Source organism: Leopardus geoffroyi, chromosome C1 (genome assembly GCF_018350155.1).
Source record: "Leopardus geoffroyi isolate Oge1 chromosome C1, O.geoffroyi_Oge1_pat1.0, whole genome shotgun sequence".
NCBI classification, from domain to species: domain Eukaryota; kingdom Metazoa; phylum Chordata; class Mammalia; order Carnivora; family Felidae; genus Leopardus; species Leopardus geoffroyi.
In genome coordinates this window covers 34,242,915-34,266,888 of record NC_059328.1, presented here as the reverse complement: position 1 = coordinate 34,266,888, position 23,974 = coordinate 34,242,915, and the positions used below count along the sequence as shown (strand labels likewise).

At 58.5% G+C, this 23,974-nt stretch overlaps 1 protein-coding gene across 32 annotated transcripts in view; it reads right to left on the bottom strand.

Annotated features, from left to right (window-relative positions):
• PTPRF (protein tyrosine phosphatase receptor type F) overlaps positions 1-23,974 on the bottom strand; it is an 88,082-nt gene that overhangs the window by 4,929 nt on the left and 59,179 nt on the right. For 8 of the 32 annotated variants that reach the window (XM_045476982.1, XM_045477003.1, XM_045476987.1 and 5 more), the window contains 17 exons: positions 23,660-23,804; positions 19,899-20,204; positions 19,066-19,259; positions 16,023-16,049; positions 14,545-14,662; positions 13,887-14,465; positions 13,153-13,250; positions 12,707-12,960; positions 12,522-12,615; positions 11,717-11,932; positions 11,245-11,399; positions 9,565-9,576; positions 8,456-8,571; positions 4,684-4,716; positions 3,787-3,884; positions 811-934; positions 466-641 (listed from right to left, as the gene is read on the bottom strand). In XM_045476982.1, the coding sequence (XP_045332938.1) occupies positions 466-641; positions 811-934; positions 3,787-3,884; positions 4,684-4,716; positions 8,456-8,571; positions 9,565-9,576; positions 11,245-11,399; positions 11,717-11,932; positions 12,522-12,615; positions 12,707-12,960; positions 13,153-13,250; positions 13,887-14,465; positions 14,545-14,662; positions 16,023-16,049; positions 19,066-19,259; positions 19,899-20,204; positions 23,660-23,804 (2,745 nt within the window). The remainder of the gene's footprint in view (positions 1-465; positions 642-810; positions 935-3,786; positions 3,885-4,683; positions 4,717-8,455; positions 8,572-9,564; positions 9,577-11,244; positions 11,400-11,716; positions 11,933-12,521; positions 12,616-12,706; positions 12,961-13,152; positions 13,251-13,886; positions 14,466-14,544; positions 14,663-16,022; positions 16,050-19,065; positions 19,260-19,898; positions 20,205-23,659; positions 23,805-23,974) is intronic. The other 24 variants (XM_045476994.1, XM_045476998.1, XM_045476989.1 and 21 more) reach the window with 14 other exon arrangements.

Genomic DNA, 23,974 nt, shown 5'->3' with positions numbered 1-23,974 from the left:
CAGGCACATTTTCTGCCAAATTTACCCATAAGGTTTATGCGCCATTTTCAAGCTCTGTAAATTTTACGTTCCAGTCAATGCTTTGCAGTGCAAAAGCAGATAACAACAGCTCTTTGCACTAATTAACTTAGGAGATGTGTTAATGCCCCAGGAACACTCCAGCATCTGGGGAACATGTGAACATCTCGGGAACATGCTAGCAACTGGGGAACATATTAACATTCTTGGAAAATGACAGCATCTGGTACAACATGTTAATATCCTAGGAACCTGCTGGTGACTAGGGAACACGCCATACCCCAGGAATACCCAGCAGCTAGGGGACATGGGAACACTCCGAGAAGACAACAGCACTTGGTGCGTTCCTTGAGGAACTTTGGACAGAGACAGAAAAAGGTGTCTGAAGTCACCTGGTGGCTGGGTGGTTCCCACCCCACCTCCTGGCAGGCCCCTGCACCGTCCTACCCGGGACTTCTCCTCCAGCCGTGTCATCATGACCACAGTGGCCGTGCGCTGTTCCCACACCATCCGCCAGAAATCGCCCATGGTCTCAGGCAGTGGGCCCTGTGTGGCAATGTAGGCATTCTGTTTGCGGTAGCCATCGATGTAGTTGGCGTTGATATAGTCACTCCCTGGGACACCTATGGGCACGAAGGGACATGGGAGAGCATTATCCCAGAGCCCCCCGTCCAACCCACCATCCCCTGGTGCACCCCCGGGACTCACGGGCCTCTCGTACAGGATGGAATGTCACCCCAGCCAGCAAGGAGGAGAGCAAGGGGATGGGAGGGGGCGCTGCCCTTGGCTCACCATCGATGGAGGTAAGGATGACCCGTGAGTGGTCGTAGGCGATGACATTTGCGTAGCGGTTCTTGGGCTTGTTCACCTCCAGGTTTGAATTCTCCCATGTGAACTGCTGTCCAGGGTCAATGGACTGTAGGAAGTGGAGGAGGCAGGTAGAGCAGGGTAAGAGCTGAGGTCTCCCTACTGCCCCCAAGACCCAGCCTGCCAGGTGGTGGCCACATGCTGCTTTTGCTCCTAGGCCACAACCAGCTCCGTGCCCCCAGCTGTGGAGCTCAGAGGCTACCACGCCACCTGTCAGGTAGGTGATGAACAGAGGCCCTTCTGACCATGGCACCAAATCCCCTTGCCTGGTAGAGTGGTCGGGGTGGGGCAGAGGCAGGGGAATGTCCCTCGAGCCCTGCACCCAACTAATGAAATGAGTACAGACCAAGAGAGAGCAATGGTAGCCAGCCATGCAGTCCCCGACATCGTTGGGGCCTCTGGGCACCTGCCGCACCACCCTGTCCAGCTCTCCTTCCTGCAGGCAGGGCACAGTGCTCCTCCGGGGTTCACTCCCAGGCCTTTGCACTCTGAAACCTTGCGGGGGGCCCTCCTTTGCCCGTGGGATCTTGCACGCACAATCTGGAGCTGCCCACTACCCCGGCTGCAGCCTGGGCTCCCCGAGCTCCCGAGCTGAAGTGAGTGGCCAGCAGCCACCTGGGGGTCCCCCAGGCCCTGCCATCTCAACCCTTGCCAAGCGGAGTTCATCAGCTTCCCTCTATGCCCGGCTCTGCCACTGGAACACCATCTCGGTCAAAGGCACCTTCACCCCTTTACCCCCAAACCGTGGCCAGAACCCTCAAGCCATCCTCAAAAACCCCTCCGTGCCTGTCCCCTCAGTCACTGTGCCTTTGTGCTTCCCCGCCCCCGTGGCTCTCTTCCACCTGCTGCCACTGGCCTCAGCCAGGCCACTGCAGCCTAGACTCGGGTATTTCCCTCTTTGCTTCTGCCCCACTCTGACTTACTCTGTCCTGGAGCCAGAACAATTCTCAGAAAATGCAGATCTGATTATCCATTTCCTGCTCCAATGCCTTCCACGGCTCCAAATCACCACAGATGATAATGACCGTAACAGCTGAGTCTCCGTGAGAACTCACCGTGTGCCTGGCACTGTTCTAAGCACTTTGCACGTATTCCCTCACGTAAGCCTCCTATGAAGCAGGCTCTATTATTATCCCCCTTGTACAGAAGGATACGATCCAAAGTTCCCAGCAGAGCCTATGATGCCCGCCATGTTTTGGCGCCAGCCTACCACTCTCCACACGACAGCAGGCACTGTTTCTTTGAGACATTCTTGCCCACCTCACTCCTCAGCCTGCCTCGGTGCCGTCAGCCTACTTTCTCTGCACATTCTGTCATATTTAATACTAGGGTACACTGTCATATTCAATGTTGACTATCTGTCTGAGCTTGTCTCCCCCACAGGTTGAGCTGCCTGAGGCATTTGTATCCATGTTCCCAGTATTCAGCACGGGTAAGTGCTCGACAGCGCGTGATGACTGACAGACTGACTGACCGACAAAGGTGACAGGGCTATGGGATTTGGGCTGAGGGAAAGCCCACAGCAGGCCTAGGCAGGCAGAGAAGGCTTCCTGGAGGAGGAGGGAAAGCTCACACTTGAGAAGTGGGCAGAAGGCGCGAGGGGGAACACCGTGAGCCTAGACAGTGAGATGCAGAGTCTCGTGGCAAGGAAGGGCCGGTGTGGGACACGGGACTGGATGAGTGTGGGCAGAGACTATGGAAGGCCCTCCTGGCCAGGTCAAGAACAGGGAGCATGATTCATCAATCTTGTTACCTTTGCAGCAGGGACTTATCGCAAAGCAGGCTGCAGTGGGTGCTCTACAGGTAGAGGCGGTATGCTCTCCTCGCAGCAGACACGTTCATCAATTTGCCTGCCAAGCTCAATTTCCTCTGTGGAAACCTGGCCCACAGCCCTCAGAAGGGGAATCCTGGGACCCCAGGGTACCACGCACAGCCGAGGGCGGACGTCTGACTAGAGGGAGCAGACTTGCCGGCTGGGCTGAGCCAGCCCATCAATCACCTATCCATTCATCATTGATCGAGGGTGAGTCCTGGGCCAGGCCTGTGCTAGGAGCAGGGGCAACAGCGGGACAGGAGCCGACGAGGCAGAACGACACCTCTGTCTGTGCTCCTTAGAGGAGGGGAGGCTCTCCTTTATTGTCTCCTTCTCTAGCAAATCCTTCCCCCAGCCCCCGACCAGCTGGGCTGCCTGGAAGCCCTCAGACCCCAGAAGCTGAAGTCGGGGCCCCAGCAGCTAGGAGTGAACAGAGTGAACCAGAGTGAACAGAGTATGTGGACGGCTGTGAGCAGGAAGGTTTGTGCAGCCTGAGCAGCGAGCCTCGAGTCACCCAACTGTCCACTCTGTGACCTGTGCGGCTCTGAGAACACACGTGAGGGTGTGCGTGAGCAGGACACAAGCTGTCAGGCAGGCCTGGGTCTGACTGCCAGCTCCACTACACATCAGCTACTTGACCTCGGGCAAGTCACTTCCCTTCTCTGAGCTTCAGCTTCCTCATCTATAAGATGGGATAATAACGGTACCATTTCATACTTCGAGGAAGACAGGATGAGAGGGCACATGCAAATTGCCCAGTCTGGTCTGGCCTGAGGTAAGCTCTTGGTAAATGAGTTATTACTACGTGTGTGTGTGTGTGTGTGCGCGCGCGCGCGCGTGACCCTCTGTCTGCTTCCGTTAGCATGTGGGCACGTGTCTGAGTGTCCAGACTTAGGGTGCTTAAAAGGGCCTCAGCCAGGCCTGGCACCCGAAGAGCTGAATTCCCTACTTGCCACTGCTGATCCCTCCAATCTGTACTCTGGGGAAGCCTGGAGCCGCCCACCCACAGCTGGGACCCGAGGCAGGGCAGGAGCTGGCACGGGGCTAGGCCTGGAGCAGGCACATGGCAGGGGGTACGGACGTCTCACCTCATACTCCTGGGAGAACTTGAGGCCATCGTTGGCTTTGAGGCGCTCAATGTTATCTGCCAGGTCAGTGATGGGGATGGGCGGGTGGTCTCGCATACCTGGGGGCGGAGGCACATAAAGGCAGAGTCAGCGTGAGGCCTGTGCGGGGTGGTAGAGACAGCCCCAATCCATGTATGTGCACACGTGAACATGTGTGACCATGGAGCACTCGGCACTGGTGGCATGGAGACGGCAGCACATGCGGCGACAGGATGGTGGAGCACACGGCGGCCAGAAGGTGGGAGAGGACAGAGGAAGTGTGTGTGCTGAGAGCACGTGTGGGCATGTGCGCAGGGCATGTGTGCGGGACACAGCGCTGAGTGGGGGCACCAGGGCCTTGCCCGGCGGGTTCTCAGGGATGCCAGGCATCCTTCCTCCTGGGCTGGGGCTGGAAGCCCAGGTTGGGGGGTGGCGCAGCCGCACACCTGCCCCACAGGCCCCGCTTGTGCACAGCCCTCCTGCCCCTCACTGGCGCCAGTCACTGTGGGAGACTGGGTGACGTCATCGTCTCCACACTGAGCGTGTGGATGGAGTGGACGCAAAGTACAGAGACATGGCAGAATGACCCAGAAGAATCTAGAGAGAGAAGCAGAGATGAGGAGGGAGATGTGGAGACAGGAGAGGCACCCAGAAGGGGGTCAGACTGGGACTGGAGGCTACAGAGGCAGAGAGACAGGGCCGGGGCCAGAGGTAGGGAAGACAGGACTGCAGGGAGCTGGGGAGAGAGGTGGAGAAGGGGAGAAGAAGAGAGGAGAGAAGGGAAAGAATCTAAGGAAGGACGGTGGAGGCGACGGGGTGAGAAAAAGTTGAAGGAAACACACAGAAGCCAGAGTAGCCCCCGGAACTTGGAAAACTAACTTGAGATATTCGGGCAACTGGGGACACTGGAACCTGCAGAGAAAGAAAACACAAAAGATAGCGGGGCACGAGAAGAGAGCCCATCGACCTTCTCTGGTTACAGGGGACACGTGGAGGGGCTGAGGGGGGTGGGCAGGCCCCACCACGGGCCCCTGCTGCCTCCCGGGGACACAGGCCCATCTCCCACCCAGAGCAGAGCGCTCCCAACACCCGGGGGTCTGGACAGCCTTGGGGGCCCCTTTTTAAGACTGAATCCTATCCAACCAACCCTCATCCCCACTGGTATCAAAACTTGACCTTGGCTATTTTCAGATGGGGAGGCGAAAGGGGAGCGTGCTGCTTTCATATTGAGAGATGAGGCATGTATGGCCAGAAATGACAGGGTAAGTCTGCACGAGGAGGTGCAGGAAACAACTATATATTCTGTGGGTCTGAAAACTTTTCAGAATAAAGACTAAATTATAGGAGGAAAAAAAAAGTTCACTCAAGTAAAAAAAAAAACAAAAAACAAAAAACACTAAGAAAACTTGCCATGCCCCTGGTCCCTCTGTCCCTTCTGATTCCTGGTTCTCTCAACACTCTGGGGACCACCGTGTCCACAGAGATGCCTCTCCCCACTGGCAGCCCCATTTCCTTGAGCTCCGCGTCTCTGGGGGCTCATGGCCGGCCCCATTCCACAGTCCCTTCTGAACGCCCTCATCCTCTGCACTTGGCCTTTACCACATCTACACACTTCGTCTTTATCCCTCCTTTCCTCCCAGATCTCTGCAGCCACAGTGACTCAGGATCAGGGCCATGGGCTCCTAGCTGCTCAGCAGTCCTCCTGGGCATATCTGCTCAGTGCCCACACCCAGGCCATGCCTTCCCTGCTGTTCTGACCACTTTCTTCTCATTGTGGAGAAAACTGAGCCCACCAGCCTAGAACCCAGCAGTGTGTTCCCTTTAGACTGGCTTTACCCGCCTCCTGTCCTCTGCTGACCTGAACGCAGGGAGGCATGGCCACACTGCTCCCCTGGGCTACGTCACACCCCTCCCACTTGGGCCAGGGGCCTGAAGCCAGCTTCTGGGTTCTTGTCCCACAGCTGAGCACCCTTTACCCCTGCATCGATGGATCATCACCGGTAAACAATTTCCATATCGGTTAAAAGAAAAATCCCTCTTCAAGCCACACCTCTTTCCTCTCCTGCTGTGGTCCTGTCCATCCTATCCATCACACCCTGGCCTCTGGAAGGGGTCTCTCCACCTGCCCATTCCCCATTCACTGCTCCTCAACCAACTGAGATGCTTCTGCCCCCAGGACTCGGCCACCATGCTCTCTCTCTCCACAGTCCCAACTGCCGAAGCCAGTGGTCCTCCTGGGTGCACAGCCATCCCCGGCCTTGGCTTCAGGGACACTCCACTCTTCCCATACCCTTCCTCCTTGGCTGCTCCTTCTTAATCTCCCTGGCTACTCTTCATTCATCGTTTCTCAACATTTCACCTCCTACTGGCTGCCCCCCCCTTCCGTTCTCCGGCTTTGGTCACTGCAGGCCGCTTGGCACCTCCTCCCACGTCCGTGGTTTCAGGCGGACGGTGGTGTGGAGGTCCAGACCCACAGGCCCAGTTGCCACCCGGAACCCCCTCCTCATTGTTCAGCCATAAGCCCGAGCCCTGCCACCTACTTCACGCTTCCTAAGACTGCCCTCCACCCCCCACAGCCACCCTCCTCATGCACCTTTCACTTACTCCCGGGGCTTTCCAGGCTCCCCATTTCTCTCCTCCAATCTGTCTTCCGCACAGCAGCCAGAGCGAGATTTCCAAATCACAGTTCTGACTCTGTCGCTCCCCTGCTGAAAACGTCTAATGCCTCCCTGGTGCTCTCATGATGCAGTCCAAACCCCTGAGCCTGGCGCTCAGGTTCCGTTGTGATAGACCTCTGCGTACCCTCCAGTCTCATCCGTGGGCTTTCCATACCCCAACTCCAATGAGGCAGGACACCCAGTGTCCGTGTGCTGACTCCGCAGGACTATTTCCAACGAAGGGAGCTCCCTCCCATTTGCCTGACTCACGCCCACGTGGCTCAGCAACCCCTCTCAGAGGGGGCTTCTCTGCCCTACAGGCCCCTGGCATCCTGGAGCATGGATTCCTCACAGATATGATTCTGCTGGGTCACAAGAGCCCACGAGGCCGCCCGGTTCACTTGCTCTCAGGACGCAGGACTTTGGAACTCAGTCACCATGGTGTTGAGGGAGCCCAGGCCACATAAAGAGGCCGCGTGTGGTCGTCACAGATGACAACCCCAGGTGGGCTCATGGCTGACTCTCGCACCAACACTGAGTCTTCAGAATTCAGAGGACAGGAAACTTTTCCATAAAAGCCAGACAGGAAATATTCTTGGCTTTGTGGATGTATGGTAGATGCTACTTAGCTTTACCTTTGTAGCGTGAACGTAGCCATACATAACTCATAAATGAATGAGTGTGGCTGTGTTCCAATAAAACTTTATTTGCAAAAACAGGTAGTGGACCATATCTGGTAATGGGCCAAAGTTCGCTAACCTTTGCTTTAAGTTTGTATTTATTTATTTTGAGAGAGAGACAGTGTGAGCACGAGCAGGGGAGGAGCAGAGAGAAAGGGGAACAGAGGATCTGAAGTGGGCTCTGCGTCGACAGCAGAGAGCCTGATGTGGGGCTCGAACCCACAAACCGTGAGATCATGACCTGAGCTGAAGGCAGACGCTTAACTGACTGAGTCACCCAGGCGCACCATTCCCCGCCCCCCACCTTTTTAAAGTTTTTATTTATTTATTTGCTGACCTTTGCTTTAAATGATTCTAGCTCTCAGACTCCAAGTTTTCCAGGTGAGGGCCCAGACATTCTGGAATAGAGACAAGCTGTTCCTGCTATACTCTTATCTGAATTTCTAATTCACAAAAACTATGAGGGGTAACACATAATTATTGTTTTAAGCCATTAAGTTTTGCAGTACGTTAATATGCACCGATTTAACTAGCTCACATATACACAAGCCCTGTATGTATGTTAGTTCACTCACTCAACTCAGTTGTCTGTGTGTCCATTTTACAGGTACCCAATTAGAGACCACTGTGTGCACAGTACAAGGGATGACAATGAACAAGACACAGTTCATGGCCCCACAGAGCTTGGACTGTCATTGAGGCAATTCTAGCCCAGTGTAAGAGGAGTCATAGTGGAAGAATCAGAGAGGTTCTGGGAGCCAGGGGAGACCCCCAGGCCTATGTGGGGGCTGGGGCAGGTTGGGAAGCTTCTAGGGGAGGGGTCTGAGCTGCGTCTACTGGGGCACAGGGAGGGAGTGACACACTAGAAAGAGGAGACAAGAGAGCCATGCGTAAGTGGCTGGAGAAGGAAGGCAGATATAAAGCCCTATGTGGGGTCCCTGTGCTCACACCGTAAATCTAGGTACCCTATCCTACCCCAAATGACTGATGGGGCATGTCCTACCAACACACCCCTCTTTGGGGCAGAGGAGACAAAGTGCAGGTGCAGAGGCTGGCCACCTTGTGGCTGGGATGTGGGCTATGTGAGGATCCTTGGCCTATATTTGGAGGCCTGACCCAAGGTAAGGCAGGGCCTGAGTAGCTGTTGGATATAGAAGCTTCTGTCACTTCAGTGAAGTGAATGGGTTCAAGAAGAGGGGCAGAAAGAAGAAACAGGGATAGGAAATGGGGGCATGAGGCTAGAGTCTCTTGGTAGAGACTCCAGCACCTGCAGGCCCGGGCTGGGGGGCAGGTGGGCTGGAGGAGCCGCCCTACCTGGCGTCTGGTAGTTGAGCCGTCGCATCTCCACGGGATCTGAGGAGTGGGCCAGCAGGGAGTCCTTCAGCCCGATTGACTGCTCGTCCTTGGACGATGGCGAGTGGGTCCTCTTCCTGAAGAGGCAGAAGGATGGTTGGTGAGAACTTGAGGTCCAGGTGGAGGACAGAGATGGACGGCATGGTTGGCTGTGGCAGAGCCCCTGTGTGTCCGGCTTGGTCCCTCCCACTGCCCCACCCTGGGGTCTCTGAGCGCAGGGGAGCCAGTGGCAGAGCAGCTTTAACATGGAGAACACAGGGTGGGGCGGGTGGGGACACAGAAGGACTGGAGAGTGGACAGAGGGCCAGTGCAGCGAGGGGGAAAGGGGTTGCAAAGGCTGGTGGCACCTTCCAAGAGAGGGGAGGTCACCGCTGGGCAGTGGCTGCTGTCCCCAAGGCCACCACAGCTGAGGCAGCAGGAGCCACCAGGAGTAAACATGCAAACGACACGTACGATACACAAACATCACAGAGAGCTGGGCCCCGGTTGTCTGTCTCTCGGTATCAGGGTAAATGTCCAGAGCAGCAGGGGAGGGACGGGGAAGGCGTCACCCTAGCTGGGCGGAGTCCTCCCTCATCGGCCTCAGTTCCCCCGTCTACAGGGACAGGGTCAGAGACAGACCACGGGGTCTAGCTGCTGACAAGCATCCAGGGGCTGCTCCCGCTATGTGCACGCGGGTGTTTGCGTAAGTGTGAACGAGTGTGTAGAAACACACACGTCCCCCTGCCCTGCAGCCAGTGCTCTCTGCACATGGGTCTCCTGCAGCACTCAGGTAATCTTAGAGAACTGGTTGCTGGTAGAAGGCTCTGGTGAGCTCGAAGTCAGTCTGTGCACTCCGGGGAAGTACTAAAGTCTGCACTATCCTTGTGCCCTGGGGAAGGGGCATCCCCTGTGCAGCGTACAAGTCGAGACAGTGACAGAGCCCACCCCAGAGCCTGCTGAGCCGACCAGACAAGCATAGGCCAGGAGGCTTCCGGTCAAAGCACCGCCCCTCCCTGCTGGGCCCAAAATGTGCACAGGGATAAGGAGTGAATGGGGAGGCGTGTGAAGAGAGAAGGAACGAGTCCTACCTTTCTTGTTTACTAGGTCCCGAAAGACAGGCAAGGACAGAAGAGAGGAATGGTCATTGTTTCCACCAAGCACTCAGGCCCTCTCACGACATGGGGAGACGCTGAGGGACCTGTTTAAGGCACCTATATGGCCTTCACAGGCAGGGGGTTGGCTCTCCTAACAGACACCAGGACCCAGACGGGATGGAAAGGACACTCCTCAGGGTCCACCCCCCACTAGTCTCCATGCCCTGGACCAGGAAAGCCTGTCCCTATTCACCCTGGGAGGAAGGAATGAACTCTTCAGGAAGGAGGCCCTCGGACCAGGTCAGGGACAGGGGAGAGATGGGACACAGAGCACAGGAACTCCTATGTGGAGATGTGTTCAGACATACAAACCGACGTGTGCTCACTGACAAACGTTCATGAACGAGCCTTATGGGCTCAGCAGTGTGGTGGCTGCTGAAACACAGGCCTAGTGATGTGCCCAATGAAGCATCACTGGGGCAGAAGTAGGGACCTGGGACAGCCTTGTGGGCACCAGAGCCGGGAAGGGAGTCTTTTTTTTTTTTTTTTTTTAAAGTAAGCTCTATGCTCAACATGGGACTTAAACTCACAACCCCACTATCAAGAGTGGCAAACTCTCTCAACTGAGAGCCCCTGGAAGGGAGTCTTGAAGGATGCAATGACAGCAGCCTGGTGGGCACGAGTGGGAAAGCTGCAGAATGGAGGGGGCACAGCCCCGGGCAGCCAAGCGAACTGCATCAGTTCTGTGACAATGTTGGGAATGGGACCAGACCGGTTAGCCAGGCGTTTGACTGTCAGGTTAGAGAGCTCATGCTTTACTTCAGGAGCCACTAAAAAGTTTTAAACTGAGGGTGACGAAGCTTTGGAAGTACCTTTCAGGTTGGCAGGGGGATGGGTAGGAGGGGAGGCTCTAAGAGCAGGTGGCTACTACTAGCTGAGAGAGAGCACTGAGGAACACCGTCTACCAGGTCCCCAGCTGTGCCTGGACATGCACCGTCTTGTGGGGAGCCTACTGGGAGTGGAGGAGGAGATGTAGCCATCTTTAGGACAGAACTCCCAGGAGACCAGGTGGAGTGAGGGAAGAGGAGGGCTGAGGCTGGCCCCCAGGTTTCTGACTGCTAACTAGTCCTTCGTGATAGGGACTGCAGGGGACGAAGGTTAAGGGGAAGGTTCAAGACACGCGGAGTCTGGGACTACTGGGGATGCCATGGTTACAGCAGGCGTTCAATAAATGTGTGCCAAATGAATGTCTGTGGGTACATGGGCCCGCAGCTGGGCCTGGACCTCTCTAGGCCTAAGCGGGAGAGCCAGGCTGGGGAGTCATCTAGGAATGGCGTCAGAGGAAGTGCTGAAGGTAGGAGACCAGGAGAGGGCGGTGTCCTGAAGCTTAAAGACAGACATGTTCACACCCACCGAAACAGAGAGACAGATGGACACACGTGCCCAGGGATGCAGGTGAACCAGCCCTCTGTGAAGCTGTGGCTCCTCGTCACACCTAGGCTAACATACATGTGTGTGCACACACACTGCTTCTGCTCTTGTGGGCTCCCACTGAGCCCAGGGGCCGAGTGCAGGCCGCTGTGGCTGCCCTGTACCTGCGCGAACCATGCCGGGAAGGACCTGAGAGTCCAGGGGCAGGTGGCTGTCTCCTGGGGTGCTGGGTGCAGCACTCACCTCTTGAACAGGAGGATGGCGATGACAATGAGGATGATGAGGATGACTGCCAGGACGGGGCCTGTCACCCACAGCATCTCAGGCTCCTCCTGCTGCTGGGCTGGTGTCACCTGGACCACGATCTCATCGGAGTAGGGGCTGGAGGCATAGCGCTTCTGTGGCCCAGTGGAGGAACAGCATGGGCGGTGAGCTCAGTGTGAGGTCCCCCACCCTCTGCCCACCAAACCTGGAGAAAGGGCTCTGGGGCTGGGCTATGCTGGGCTGGAGCCAAACAGGCCGACCTGAGCCTGGCCAGCTGACCGAGTCCCTAGGGCTAGATAAGGTCTGGCCTTCTGGGTCCTAGGGGCTGACGTCTTTTGAGATCCCCTAGTGCAGGTCTGGGGTCTCTGGGGCAGCCCTAGGCCTGGGATCTCATGGTGTTTGAGACTAGTCTAGTCTCGGGGTACTGAGAGCCCAGGCGGCTCAGGCAGACCTGGTCCAAGGGTTCCTTCAGGGAGGCGAGCACAAAGCACTGATAGCTCAGGTCCGGAGACAAGGGCCGGTTGTAGAAGCCCCGGTAGCTCTTCTTGTCCCCCAGGGTGAAGGTCTCAGGGAGCACGTCCACCTGAGCAGCCACGTATGGCTTCAGCCGCTCTGCCTGTCGCCGACGTCGCCGTTCCTCACTCCCCTGCTCGATGGCCTCCAGAAGCTGACAGAGCAGAGCACAGGAGTCACGCCGGACCTCAGACCACGTGCCCCTGGGCCTGTGGCCTCAGACATCTTCTCCCTGGACTGAGACTGAGGCTCACCGTCCACATAACAGGCCTGGGCCCGGCCTGGCCCACTGCCCTCACGGAATAATGCCACACACCGGCACAATGCCACTCCTCCCTGCCAACCCAGTGAGGAGAGGCCCTCTGGGTAACTTGCCCCTCACTCTAACCAGAGAGGGCTGGCTCCACACCTCTGTGAGGACAAGGGATTCCCAACATGCCGAGGGCTCTACTCTAGCCTCTCGGGACTGCCCCAAGTCTACAGGGCTCAGGAACTTCTAGACCCGTACAGGGATCTTTGCTTCTTCCTGTCCTGAGGGATCCTCAGCAAATCCCTCTAGGGAATCTCTGCAAGCCTTCCAGTTTTCTGGGAAACTCCCAGGGGGCTGCTTCAGTGTCCCAGAGAGGACCAGGCTTCCAGGCAGAGCAGCCAGAGAGTGAGTCCAATTTGGGGGAGAAACTGGGGCCACAGCCAAGCAGAGCAATGGGGCTGTCATTGCCAGTGCCCCGTCCCATCGCAGGCACCTCGTCCAGCTCTAGCTCCTCGGGTGTGCTCCATCTCGGGGCCAGCATGCTCCCGCCCACACGGTCGATGGGTACCACCACGATGTAGAACCACCTAGGCGGGCAGAGCGGGAATCAGGCCTGTCGTCACCCACGCGCCCGTCGCCAGCCCTGCCCCGCCCCCACGCACGGCTTCATCTGCACACCTGATGAGGGTGCTGTCCTGCACGTGGGGCATGGAGAGGGTGAAGCGACCGTCCTCTATGTAGGCGGAGGCAGGCAGTGGCTTGTGCGGCAGGAGGTCTGGGGCCGTGCGGATGGACACGAGGTGCTGCAGGCCCCCCGCGCTGCTGCCGCGGTTCATCAGCACAAATGAGTACTCCGTGTTCGGCTGCAGGTCTGCGATCAGCTTCCGCATGGAGTGCCCGTCCACCTCCACACTCTGCCCGTTGTACAGAATCTGCGGGGGAGAGGGACAGGCAGTGCGCTGGGGTGAGCCCCCCCCCCCCCCAACTGTGGGCCTACAGGGCACAGAGTGTGCATCCACCTGACCGGGAAACCTCGCCACAGACGCCCACACCTGGGACTGTTGCGACGCCCTGGGGCAGGCCAGCAAGTGTGCCGGGCTTGGCTGGCCGTGGCCCTCACCCACCTTGAAGGGTACCGCGGACTTGTAGGAATCAGGGACCTCCCAGCTGAGCAGCACAGAAGTTTTCATAGCAGCCGCCACACGGAAGTTCTTGGCGAACACTGTGGAACACAAGGAAGGGCGGGGAGTCAGCCGTGGCTGTGTAACCGGGGGCTGGGGCGAAGGGTTCCCTGCCAGGAAGAGATGCTGGCCAGGGCTGAGGGTCCGGAATGGCTGCGGAGGCCAGGTACCCCACTCCGAGCCAGCTTCAAATCCCACAGCTCGGCTCTCAGCCCAGACTCCTCTTCACAGGGAGGACTGAGCTGGGCAGATGCCACAGGACCCGTGGTCAGGATCTCCAGAGGTGCTGGTCAGTGACCAGATGTCAGTGGGATTCAGTCATGAGAAGCACGTGACCCCACGCCAGAGCACGGTGGAGCATGTTCACTAGAAGTCAGTGGGTCATGGCCCCAAGAGATCAGTGTCCCACACCCAAGGATGGTGATGCAGTCAAAAGAGATCAGTGGGTCAAGGTCACGAAAGATTGGAGTCACATAGCAGAGGTCAGTAGGTCAAGGAGAGCAGAGGTCAGGGGTCGCACACTGAGAATGTGGCACCTGTTCGCTAGAGGTTAGTGGTCATGGTCATGAGAGATTGGAGGGTCACACAGCAGAGGCTGGTGGATCACAGTCGCCAGAGGTCAGTGGGTCAAGGAGAGCAGAGTTCCCCAGGCGCAGCCACATGCCCGCGGCACACACCTTGCTCCACGGGCATGGTCCGGGACTGGATGCTGGGGCTGAGTGGGCCGGCGCCTTTGCTGGTACGAGCGCGGACCTTGATGTCATAAGTGGTATCCGGCTTGAGGCCGGACAGTACCAGGTGGGTGTCAGCAGTGATGTTTTGTAGCTCCTGCTGGCTGTTGATGTCACGGTACACCACGGAGTAGTTGGTGATGCGCCCGTTCCTCTCCGCCAGCACCGGGGGGTCCCAGGTCAGCTCCGTGGTAGAGGTGGTCAGCCCTACCACACGCAGGTTTTGGGGGAAGCCGCTGGGTGCATCCTCAGGAGTGGTGATCTCCTTCTCGAATTCCTCTCCGGGGCCAGCCCGGTTCTTGGCAGCAAGCCAGAAAATGTAGGTGGCCCCCTTGTGCAGGCCGATGACTGTAAAGTGCTGGTCATCTTTGCCAAAATCCATGATAGTAGGCTCTGCCTCGTCGGCCCGGCGGTACCGCAGTCGGTAGCCCAGCAGTTCGCCAGGCAGCTCCTTGGGAGGGTGCCATTGCAGCAGCGCGGTGTTCATGGCCGTGGCGCTGACCATCATGGTGGGCCGGCCTGGGACTGAACAACCACGCGCTGGGCTCTGGCGCTGCCCGCCCTGCCGCCCCACCCTTAGCTCTGTCCCTGACCCCGCACTCACCTGCCCCGGTCGTCGCCACAATTTTGGGCTTGCTGCGGGCACCATCCCCCTTGGTGGTGTAGGCGGCAACAGTAACGGAGTAGGTGGTCTCTGGGGTCAGGCCACTGATGGTGGTTTCCTAAGAAGGAGGAGGGGCCCAGTCTCATCACAGAGGAGCCAGGAGGCCAGCCCGTGCCAGCCACCTGAGGACCTTCGCTGGCAGGGAGCCTCTGGGGCTCACAGGGCCAGAGGTCCCGGGGCGTGGGATGCTGGGCGATGCCGGACTCTGCTGGATGCGGGGCAGGCAGGTGGGATGTGTGCCCAGGAGGACCCCGCCTGTCCCAGGAGCTGCACGCCTGGAGCAGACAGCTCACCCTTCCTTTCAGATTAGAACAAAGGGCTACACTGTTCCTCCACTCCACTGCGCTGCGAGTGACACCTCAGGAGGTCTGTGTACACATGACACACAGGGCACAGAGCTCCGCACGCACGGGGCACCTGGCATGACTCCTGGCACGCACATGCACGCAGCCTACAGCTTCTCTTGTAGGAGGCCAAAGGGCTACCATAGTGCACGCGTGCACACACCACACCCTCACCCACACCCACACCAACAAGCAAGGTGCAGCGGGCCAAGGTGCTGCCCAGCAGGACCCGGCCAGGACCCCATCTGGCCACATGTAGGAGTGGGCTCTGTGACTACCGAATGCCTTGCAAATACGTTGTGAGAAGGGAAGAAAGATGAGGGAAGGAAGATGAATAGGACAGGAAACACCCACCCCAGGGAACGTACGTCCCCATTGTCCCCAGTGATACCTAAGAAGTCAGCCAGGGCAGTGTCTCCCCGCCTTGGCAGGCCCTGCCTACATGCCCATCTCCAGCCAAGGCATCCTTTCCAGACATGCGGAGAAACACCACAGGAGGCCAAGCCACGCGACACGGGGAGAGTGGGAAGAAGGGAGGGGACCACCGTGCAGTGGGAACAGAGCTGTCACCACCAACCCTGGTGTCCCTCCAGCTCTGAGTGGTAGGTGGGGCCCCCGCAGCCACCACCAACCCCTCGCAGACACCCTCCTGCCCAGGCTGGAGGGTGTCCCAGGGCTGGGGCTCCAGAACGCACCAATGCCGGAACCAGCTCCCCAGGTTTCCCTCCCAGCCTGGGCCCAGGAGCAGGTGATTTTTCACTCCAGGGATCAATAAGGCCTAATGATCAGGATCGGATTTAACTCCATCCCTGTCTGGCCAGAGCAGGGGCCAGGCCCTGGTCGATCACAAACACTGGCCTGAAATTGCTGCTCGACAGGCGAGAAGTAAGGATTAGAGGAAATGCCAATCGCTGCTCAGCTCGCTGCTTGAGTCTAAACGCCAATTTTCTCTGGAGGTGGCTGGTGGCCTGTGGATCTTGGCGGCTCAGGCTGGGGGGAAAGGCGGGGGAGGGGAGCGTCCCATGAGCCCAACCTGACCCAGGTCTCGCCCGCGCTCGCACACCTGTTACTTACATAGTCCTCGGACTCCTCTGGCCGCCACTGACCGCAGGAGGGAGAGAAAGGGAGACAGGATGTGAAGGACTCTTGCTGGAGGGGGCCCGGCCCAGCAGGGCAGAGGGAGGGCAAGGGCCTCTGAAATGCCCATGGGGGTAGCACCCCAAAACCACTCCCCATCTGGAGATCCCAGCCCATGCCGTAAGCCAGGGCGGAGGAGGGGAGGGAGACTAGGAAGCACACAGACTGAAGAGGGAGGGCTCCTGGGCACGGGAGGGACCAGAGAGCGCCACCTACAGGTGCTCTGAGGGAGAGGCTGCCAGACAGGGGTGAAGACACCCACTCCTTTGGGAGCAGGGCGACTGCATCCGGGTTTGCCCAGGAAGGTCCTGGCCTGCGGCTGTTGTCATGGTATGATTATTCAGCGTCTCCTTTCACTCTCAGTTGGGAGACAGATTATACAGTTTTCCCAGGCAGGAGGGTGTCCCAGGAATAGCGAGAGCTGCACTGGGGTTGGGAGATGGGGGCAGGCTGGCCAGCAAGATGATGGAAGTGTGAGTGCCAAGCTTGGAGTCTAGGCCCTTCCCCACAGGCACAGGGGGAGCAGTCAGACCCCTATTCCTTCCTGAGGGTGCCTGAGATCTTATTACGGTAGCAAGGCATGGTTCAGGGCTGGCAATGTCGCTGTTTCTTGGTACGTTCTTCTTTAGGCCGTGATGCATGTAGGTGGAGGGACTGAGGTGTCTGTTCTGTGGTCTGGGGACCCTGGAGGACTGAGGCTGGCTGGTGTCCAGCACAGCAAAGGGAGATGGCCCATGACATCTTCAGGCTAGAGCAACCAGAGGGTCCTCGGGCCCAACCACCCTTAAAGTGCTGGTCCAACCTCTGTCCACTGACTGCGGTCCCTCTTGTTCTGAGAAGCTCTGTTGGAAAGGCCTTGCAAGGAGCATGGGACAGAATATGGCAGGAGACCATCAACAGGTCCCTACTGGCCACGGACACTTTCAAAGGTATGGCTGGGCCCGCCTCTGCTCTAGGTTCCTTGTCTCGGAGCGGGGGTGGGGGGGTGGGGAGACTCTCACTGTCCAAGCCAGGTCTGGGCAGGAAGGTCTTCACAACGCACCTCTCCCGTGTTGGAGGCAGAGTGAGGGCAAAGAAGGAGAGACAAAGCAGATGAAGCACAACGGAGGGAGAGAGGACAGAAGGGAGCAGTGGGAAGGAGAGAGGAGAAGAGGGCGAGGCAGGCACAGGCAGTGAGAGGAGACACAGAGAGGGAGGAAAAACATCGAGTGAGAAACAGACAAACCCGACATGGAGACACACATAAAAGGAGACAGGTCTGGCTACACACTCGAGGGGGGCAGGACCCTCATGGTTCTTCCAGAACTGGTGGGGACCCTGGGCTAAGCAGATGGTGCTGTTGGGTGAAGACGGACAGGCTGTGGTGTCCCTGACAGGGTGGTCGGAGGACAGCTGGGCCCTGTGGCTGGGCTGGGGACCAGGCCCCTCCATCTTCAGTTGGCTTTCCTGGAGCTCAGGTTTACCCCCATCATGATATGTTTGAAACCAGATGGACAGTGTCCCTCCTCCTGTAGCCCAGCTCCCTTCAAACCACTTGGAACCAGAAGGGGGCACCTGAAAGGGTGGCTCCAGAACCCCACTGGCTGCAGCTGTGCCGCTGGCCCTCTAGGATGGGAGGGGCTGGAGGGAGCCCATTCCGGGGATGTTTCTGGGTGGGTGTGTCTGTGGAGGCTCCAGGAGGAGTCCTCAACCTGCCCCAGGAATGCAGGCGGGTGCACATGTCCGCCTCCTCCACCCCCGTTCTCTCTCAGCACGGGGCAGGATGAGAGGAGGAAGAGGGCACCCTCTGGCCAGAGAAGAAATTTGGCTTCAGAATTAAGCTCAGCCGGAGGCAAGAAGGCCCCATCTGTCTGTGTGGGTGAGCCCACCCTGAGTACAGCAGGCAGAACATGGGGTCTGCACCTGCACTTCTGGGCCCAGCCCAGGTAGGGGTGAAAAGCTGGCTGGGGAGGGCATGTGGGCTCTGAAGGGAATCTGGGCTCCTTCCCCCAGGGCTGCCTCAGTGCTGCCCACTGTGAACCCCCTCCCCAAGACCCTGATTCTGGATGGGGAGACCTCGAAAGCAGACCACACCAGGTGTTACGACTCTTCAACAGAATCTTTTGGGAGGAAACTCGCCGTAACAATTACAGCCCTTTCTAGGAGTTCAGAGTCCAGAGACTGGGTTTCTTACCCAAGCTCAGCCACCTATTTCCTGGGAAACTCTGGGCCATTCACATAACCTCCCAGTATCCCAGGTTCTTTACTTGAACAGCAAACCAGCGCTCAGAATACCCCAGGGACCTCACCCTAAGCTCACGGGTGAAACTGTTATCCCCTGGAGGACATTAGTGCACAGAGGAAGACAGGAGGCTGGCTGGCAGGCCCAGACCTTGAGCGTAAACACCAGGGGCCAGGCCATCCTCCTGAGGGCCAGGCGTAGAGCCACACCCAGCTGGGCCATTCACAGAACTCTGCCATGGCCAAAGGCTGAGTTGGGGGAGATGACAGAAGGAGGGCTCTCCCTTCCCTGGCTGTGGGAGGAATGGCTGCCCAGCCCAGCACTGTTGAGCGGGGGAAGGCAAATCTCAAATCCCAGCCTAACTGACAGTGAATGTGCTTTCTGCAAAACACAAAGGAGGGCTTAGGGGGCTGAAGCCCGGGCAGGGGGTGACAATGGAAGCCGGGCTCTGTGCAGAGAGGGCTCCTCACTGCTAGTGCTGGTATCTGAGCCACAGAGGTGGCTGCCAGGCTGGGACAGTCACCGGGGCAGATGGGGCTGGCAGGGCCTGGGCTGGCGTAGGCAAGACGGAAGAGAGTGTTTCCTGGAACCCAGCCCTAACCTTCTGGTCTGAGCACCTCCTAAGCCTAATGCGGCAGGACACCTCGGTGTCTTAGTCCCGAGGGCAGGCAGGGGATGGGTCAAACCTGGGCTCCAAAGAGGTAGCAGAGCATGCTGGCCTCGTCCACCTTTCCACCCCACCGCCTCCCAGTGACACACCTGAGCCTCAGCCAGCATGACGTCCTGGATGATGGGTGGGCCACGGGGCTCGCCATTCTCCAGCCGCACGTAGGTGACCTGGTAGCCGCGGATCTGGCCATGCTGCTTGCTGGGGACGGGCAGTTTCCAAGAGACACGCACAGCAGTGGAGTTCAACGGTTCCACCTCCACCTTTCGCGGTGGCCCACTGGGCACTGGGGACCGGGAAGAGAAGAAAGTCAGGCCTGGTGGTATGGACCTTGGCTCGGGGGGGGCACAGCACATTCCAGGGCCTTGCCTTTGCACCCCACTGCTCCAGTAAAGGCCCTCACAGAGTTTTTGTAGACTGTCCCTGCTGAGGACACAGGAGGGGTCCCTTCACCTAGCACAAGGAAGCCCTGCCGACCCCCTGGGCCCAGAGCTATCTCACTTGGTGGGGAGGGCAGTGGTGAGGCACCAGGCCTTTGGTCATCCTAAGGTGGGCACAACCTGTCCCATCTCCTCCTAGCACCCACATCATGCCAACATCTGGCCAAGAGTAAGTCTTACTGGTTCTACTCTGAGCATCTCTTGGACCAGTCTTCCCAGTCTCCACCTCCCAGATCTTAGGTGGGACTGCTTCTTCCATCTTAGCCTTTTAAGGCTCCAGCTGCCTTGGAGACCGCTGCAAAGGCTGGGATTTGGTCATGGGCTATCCCACAAGCTCTGTTTCCCCACTCTGGGCTATTAAGCCCCCACCAGGAAGAGGAGTCCTTCCCGGCTTGTGTGAGGCAGAGGCCCTGGGGTGCGCGGTGGGTGGTGTCTGGGAGGGGTGTCTCCCCTCCCCCGCCCCTCCCCTCGGTGCCAGCGCCTACCGTCCTCGTCCGTGCGCACTAGCACCGGGCTGCTCTCCGGGCCGGGGCCCACGTCCGTGTGTGCCCGCACCCACACCCGGTACTCCGTCCACTTCTCCAGGCCCACCAGGTCCCAGCTGGAGTGCTCGCGACTGATGCTCTCCACCACATGCCGCCCTCGGTCCTCGCCGTCCACTGCCTCGTAGGCCACCGAGTACTGGGTGATAACGCCGTTGCGGCTGTCGGCTGGCGGCGGGACCCAACTTACCCGGACCGTGGTGGAGCCCGTGCTCACACAGGTCACCTTCTGGGGAGGGGCGGAGGGGGCTGGGGAAGACAAATGGGGGGAAGCAGGCAGATGGAGGGTGGGGGTCACGGACACAGTGACGAGTCACAGAGGATGGGAAACTCACCCAGGCCGGCTAGTCCCTGAGTACAGAATGGCTAACCCAGGGCCCCTCCTAGGCAGGCTGCCACCGCTGTTGCCAGACAGCCTGGCTCCCTCTGGACCACAGGCTCTGCCTGTGTACACACACACACACACACACACACACACACACACACACACCGTGTGTCCCACATACACATATGGTGTCTTTCGCACATATGGGGCTTTAACAGCACCTCACACACACACAAGGTCTCTCCCACACATATGCTTTCTCTCACAAAACACACACAACTGCCAGATACACATGAGCGTGGGCCGGGACTCCCTGACCCCTTGCCCCCATCACACACACAACCACATATGGAGAACTCTAGCTGCTGTGCCCACAGCTCTTGTCAGGACCAGCAGCCCCAGTGGCTCTTCTGGCACAAGGTAGCCGTGGCCTGTGCCTTCTTGGACAGGGTGTCGGAGCCACAAGCAACCACAGAGACAGGAGGCCAGATGGGAAAGAGGCCAACGGCCTTGACTGATTTGGAGAAAGTGTGCCCTATGGAGGTGCTCGCACTCAACCAGTTCCTTGGAGTTAGGACACGGGGCTGTGCCTCCCTTATTCCCAGTGACATTTCTAGACCTTATTCCCACTGAGGAACCTAGTGCCACAGCATGGTTTCCTCACCGTCCAGAGTTCTGCTCCTACCCCTTGCCTGGGTGACTTCGGTAGTCCCCCTCCCGAGCCCCCGAGCCCCTCATCTCCAGGGCTTTCTCCTCCCCCGCACGGCTGTAGCCGTGCCCTTGATACTGCCAAGGCTCGGAATGGCCCTATCCCCCAAACCGTGGCCTCCGACATCCCCTTGCAGACCTTCCCCCTCCCCCAGCTCAGCTGCTCAAGGTCCCCAGCACTGTACTGGCTCTTCAGCGCCCCCCAGGGACCTCCGCCCACTGACCTACCATCCTTACTGCCCTCAATATTGAGCTTAGACCCGGAGGTCCCACACCTCACCGGTCTTACATGCCCCTTCAACTCTCTCACCTACTTCTCTTCCCATGCTCTTGCCTGGCCTGTGCCAAGCCCTGGATGGATCCAACCCCTCTGCCCTCTTCCAGGCAGCCCTGGGACAGGTAGGTCACCTGCCCTGCAAGGCCGGCATCCTATGAGCACGTCCCCAGTGGCCTCACCCAGGCCCTGCATGCTGCCTGTGGCCTCTGTCCTCTGCCCGGCTTGATTCACCGCTGTACACAGCATGCTTTCAACCTCCTCCACGCTCGAACCTTCAGCTCTCAGCACACAACTGTCTCCCACCTTGCACAGAAGACTGAAGCCTCCCACCAGCAGCTCCCTCCATCTCTTGCTACCAAACCCACCCAACAATTGTAATCTCACTGAGCCGCCCTTGCTTCCCTCGGGGAGAGAGGTACGCCCTCCTGTCCAAGGCAGATCTCTCCCATCCATGCTCTGCCCCCTTCCCCAACCTCCTGAGCTTCCAAAATCCTTCTCTTTCCCAAATTTTTGACTTTTCTGAACAGACGCATTCCTAGTAATGCTTAAATATGCTCAAAATCCTATCTTAAAAGACAAAACCCACACTCAGGACCACAACCCCCCTCTCCAGCTGCAGTGGTCCCTCCCTCCAGCTAAAGTCCTCACAGTCCTCAACCCAGTGGACACTCCAGTGTTCCTCTGGCTCTGGTCAAGCATCTGGTCTGCTTCTTCCAACCTCTAAGATGCTCCCCTCTCCTTAATTTCCAGCCATCTCTGGTCATCCTCCTCAGGGTCCCCCACCTCTAGCCCAACATCACCACTGACATGGCATAAGGCATCTCGGGCTGTAGTGCCTGCTTAGGTCCCACTTCCTACTCTCTTCCCAGGTCCATACATCAGAAGCAAGGAATCTGCCTGACACTTCCCTTTCCCTCAGCACCCCAAACCCAATCCATCACCAAGTCCCAGCCAGCTCTCCAATCCACCACCACCTTATCTGAGCTGCCACCTTTTGCACGGACTACCACACAGCCCCCTACCTGGCCTCAGGCATCCTGCCGGGCTGTCCTGTGCACTCTTGCACAGCGGCCAGTCAGCCCTCCCACCTGTCCTCTGAACCTGAAGCCGGCTGCCATGGTCTGGTGGCTGCTCCAGCCACACTGGCCCCCTGCTCACCACTGACCACTTTAGGGCCTTTGCACCTGCTGACCCTCTGCCTAAGGCCTGTGTCACCCAAGGAAGCCCCTTTGGCCCTTCAGACCAGATGAAGCTCCCATCCCATCATCTGTCTCTTCCACAGCACTTAACACAAACATAATTAAGAGCTCATTTGGGTAACTGCAGGTTTAACATCTATCTGCCCCACTAGACCAGGATCCCCGCAGGTGGGAGGCCACGTCAGGGTCACTGCCAGCCCCGCACCGTGCACGGGCGCAGCAGGAGCACAGCAGGTGCTCGCAGGATGGATCCATGAACACCAGGTCCCACATAGCTGCCCGACATCACTGGCACATTCACACACAGCCCCGTGTCACATGGACCGCCTCACAGACACTGCCGTGTCTAGGGTGAGCACCTGTGCTGCCTCAATGCCATGATCCTCTCCAGCCATACATCTGTGGCCCCCATTATCACACAGACCCTCATGGCCACTCAATCACAGGGCACGCCAGACACTCGTTGGACACACATGCAGGTGCTGTACAGTCAGGCGGTCAGACGGAGTCACTCGCAGGCAGGAACACGGTAACACACAAAGCCACAAAGTGTAGCACAAATGGCCTCACAGACAGACCCACACGTGGAAGGTCACGTGGTCTTAAGGCAGGCACGTGGACACTCTCGGTCACAAAGTCTCATGCTCACAGATGTGTCCCTACGTGCGGTTGGCCCGGTGTGATGACACAGCTCACACATCTTTCTCATGGTGGGGGGCACAGGGCAGGGAATGTAGGTGATGGGGGAGATGAGATGTGGGGACATGGAAAGGGAGGACAGCTGCCAAAGCGGGGGCGTGTCTGAGACTGGGCAAGCGTGGCCGTCCCACCAGTGGGAATGGCCTAGTCAGCCAGTGTGGCCAGCGCAGACAGGCTGGGGGTAGGGGGGGTGGGGGGGGGAAGAGGATGAGTCACAGACACAGAACTTACCTGGGTGGTCGTGGGGGGGGGGGGTGGCCTGGGAGAGGGAGGGGCGGGAGCGGGTGGGGGGTGGGGAGCAGCGCGGGCAGCAGCCGCCCGGACGCAGACCAGTGGGAACTTACCTGTCCCTCTCTCGGGGTCCAGACCTGGAGCCCAGACAAGGGTCCAGTCCAGGGCCTAGCAGACCTGACCACCCACCCTGGTCAAGGGAGAAGGGTGTGTATGTCTGTGTCCCTCCCAGCTACAGCAGGCAGTAGCCTCCGAAGACACTTACTGGACTGCGCTGTGCGGGCCTCAATGGTGGGGGTGAAGACGCCCACCCCCATCTCGGAACGGGCGGCCAGCTGGAAGTGGTACAGTGTGTCAGGCTTCAGGTCCTCTAGAGTGTAGGAGGAGGTGGGGTCGAAGGTCACCTTGTGCTGGAAGAGCAGGGAGCACTCACTGACTGCTCTGACCTCAAAGGTCACTCAGAGGCTGTTCCCCAACGCGGGCTGCAGCTGATCCCTGCAGACCCACCGTGGCTCCAGGCTGGCTCCATGTCACATGGCCACCTGGACCATATAAGGGACTCGGCCCAGCCCATGCCACG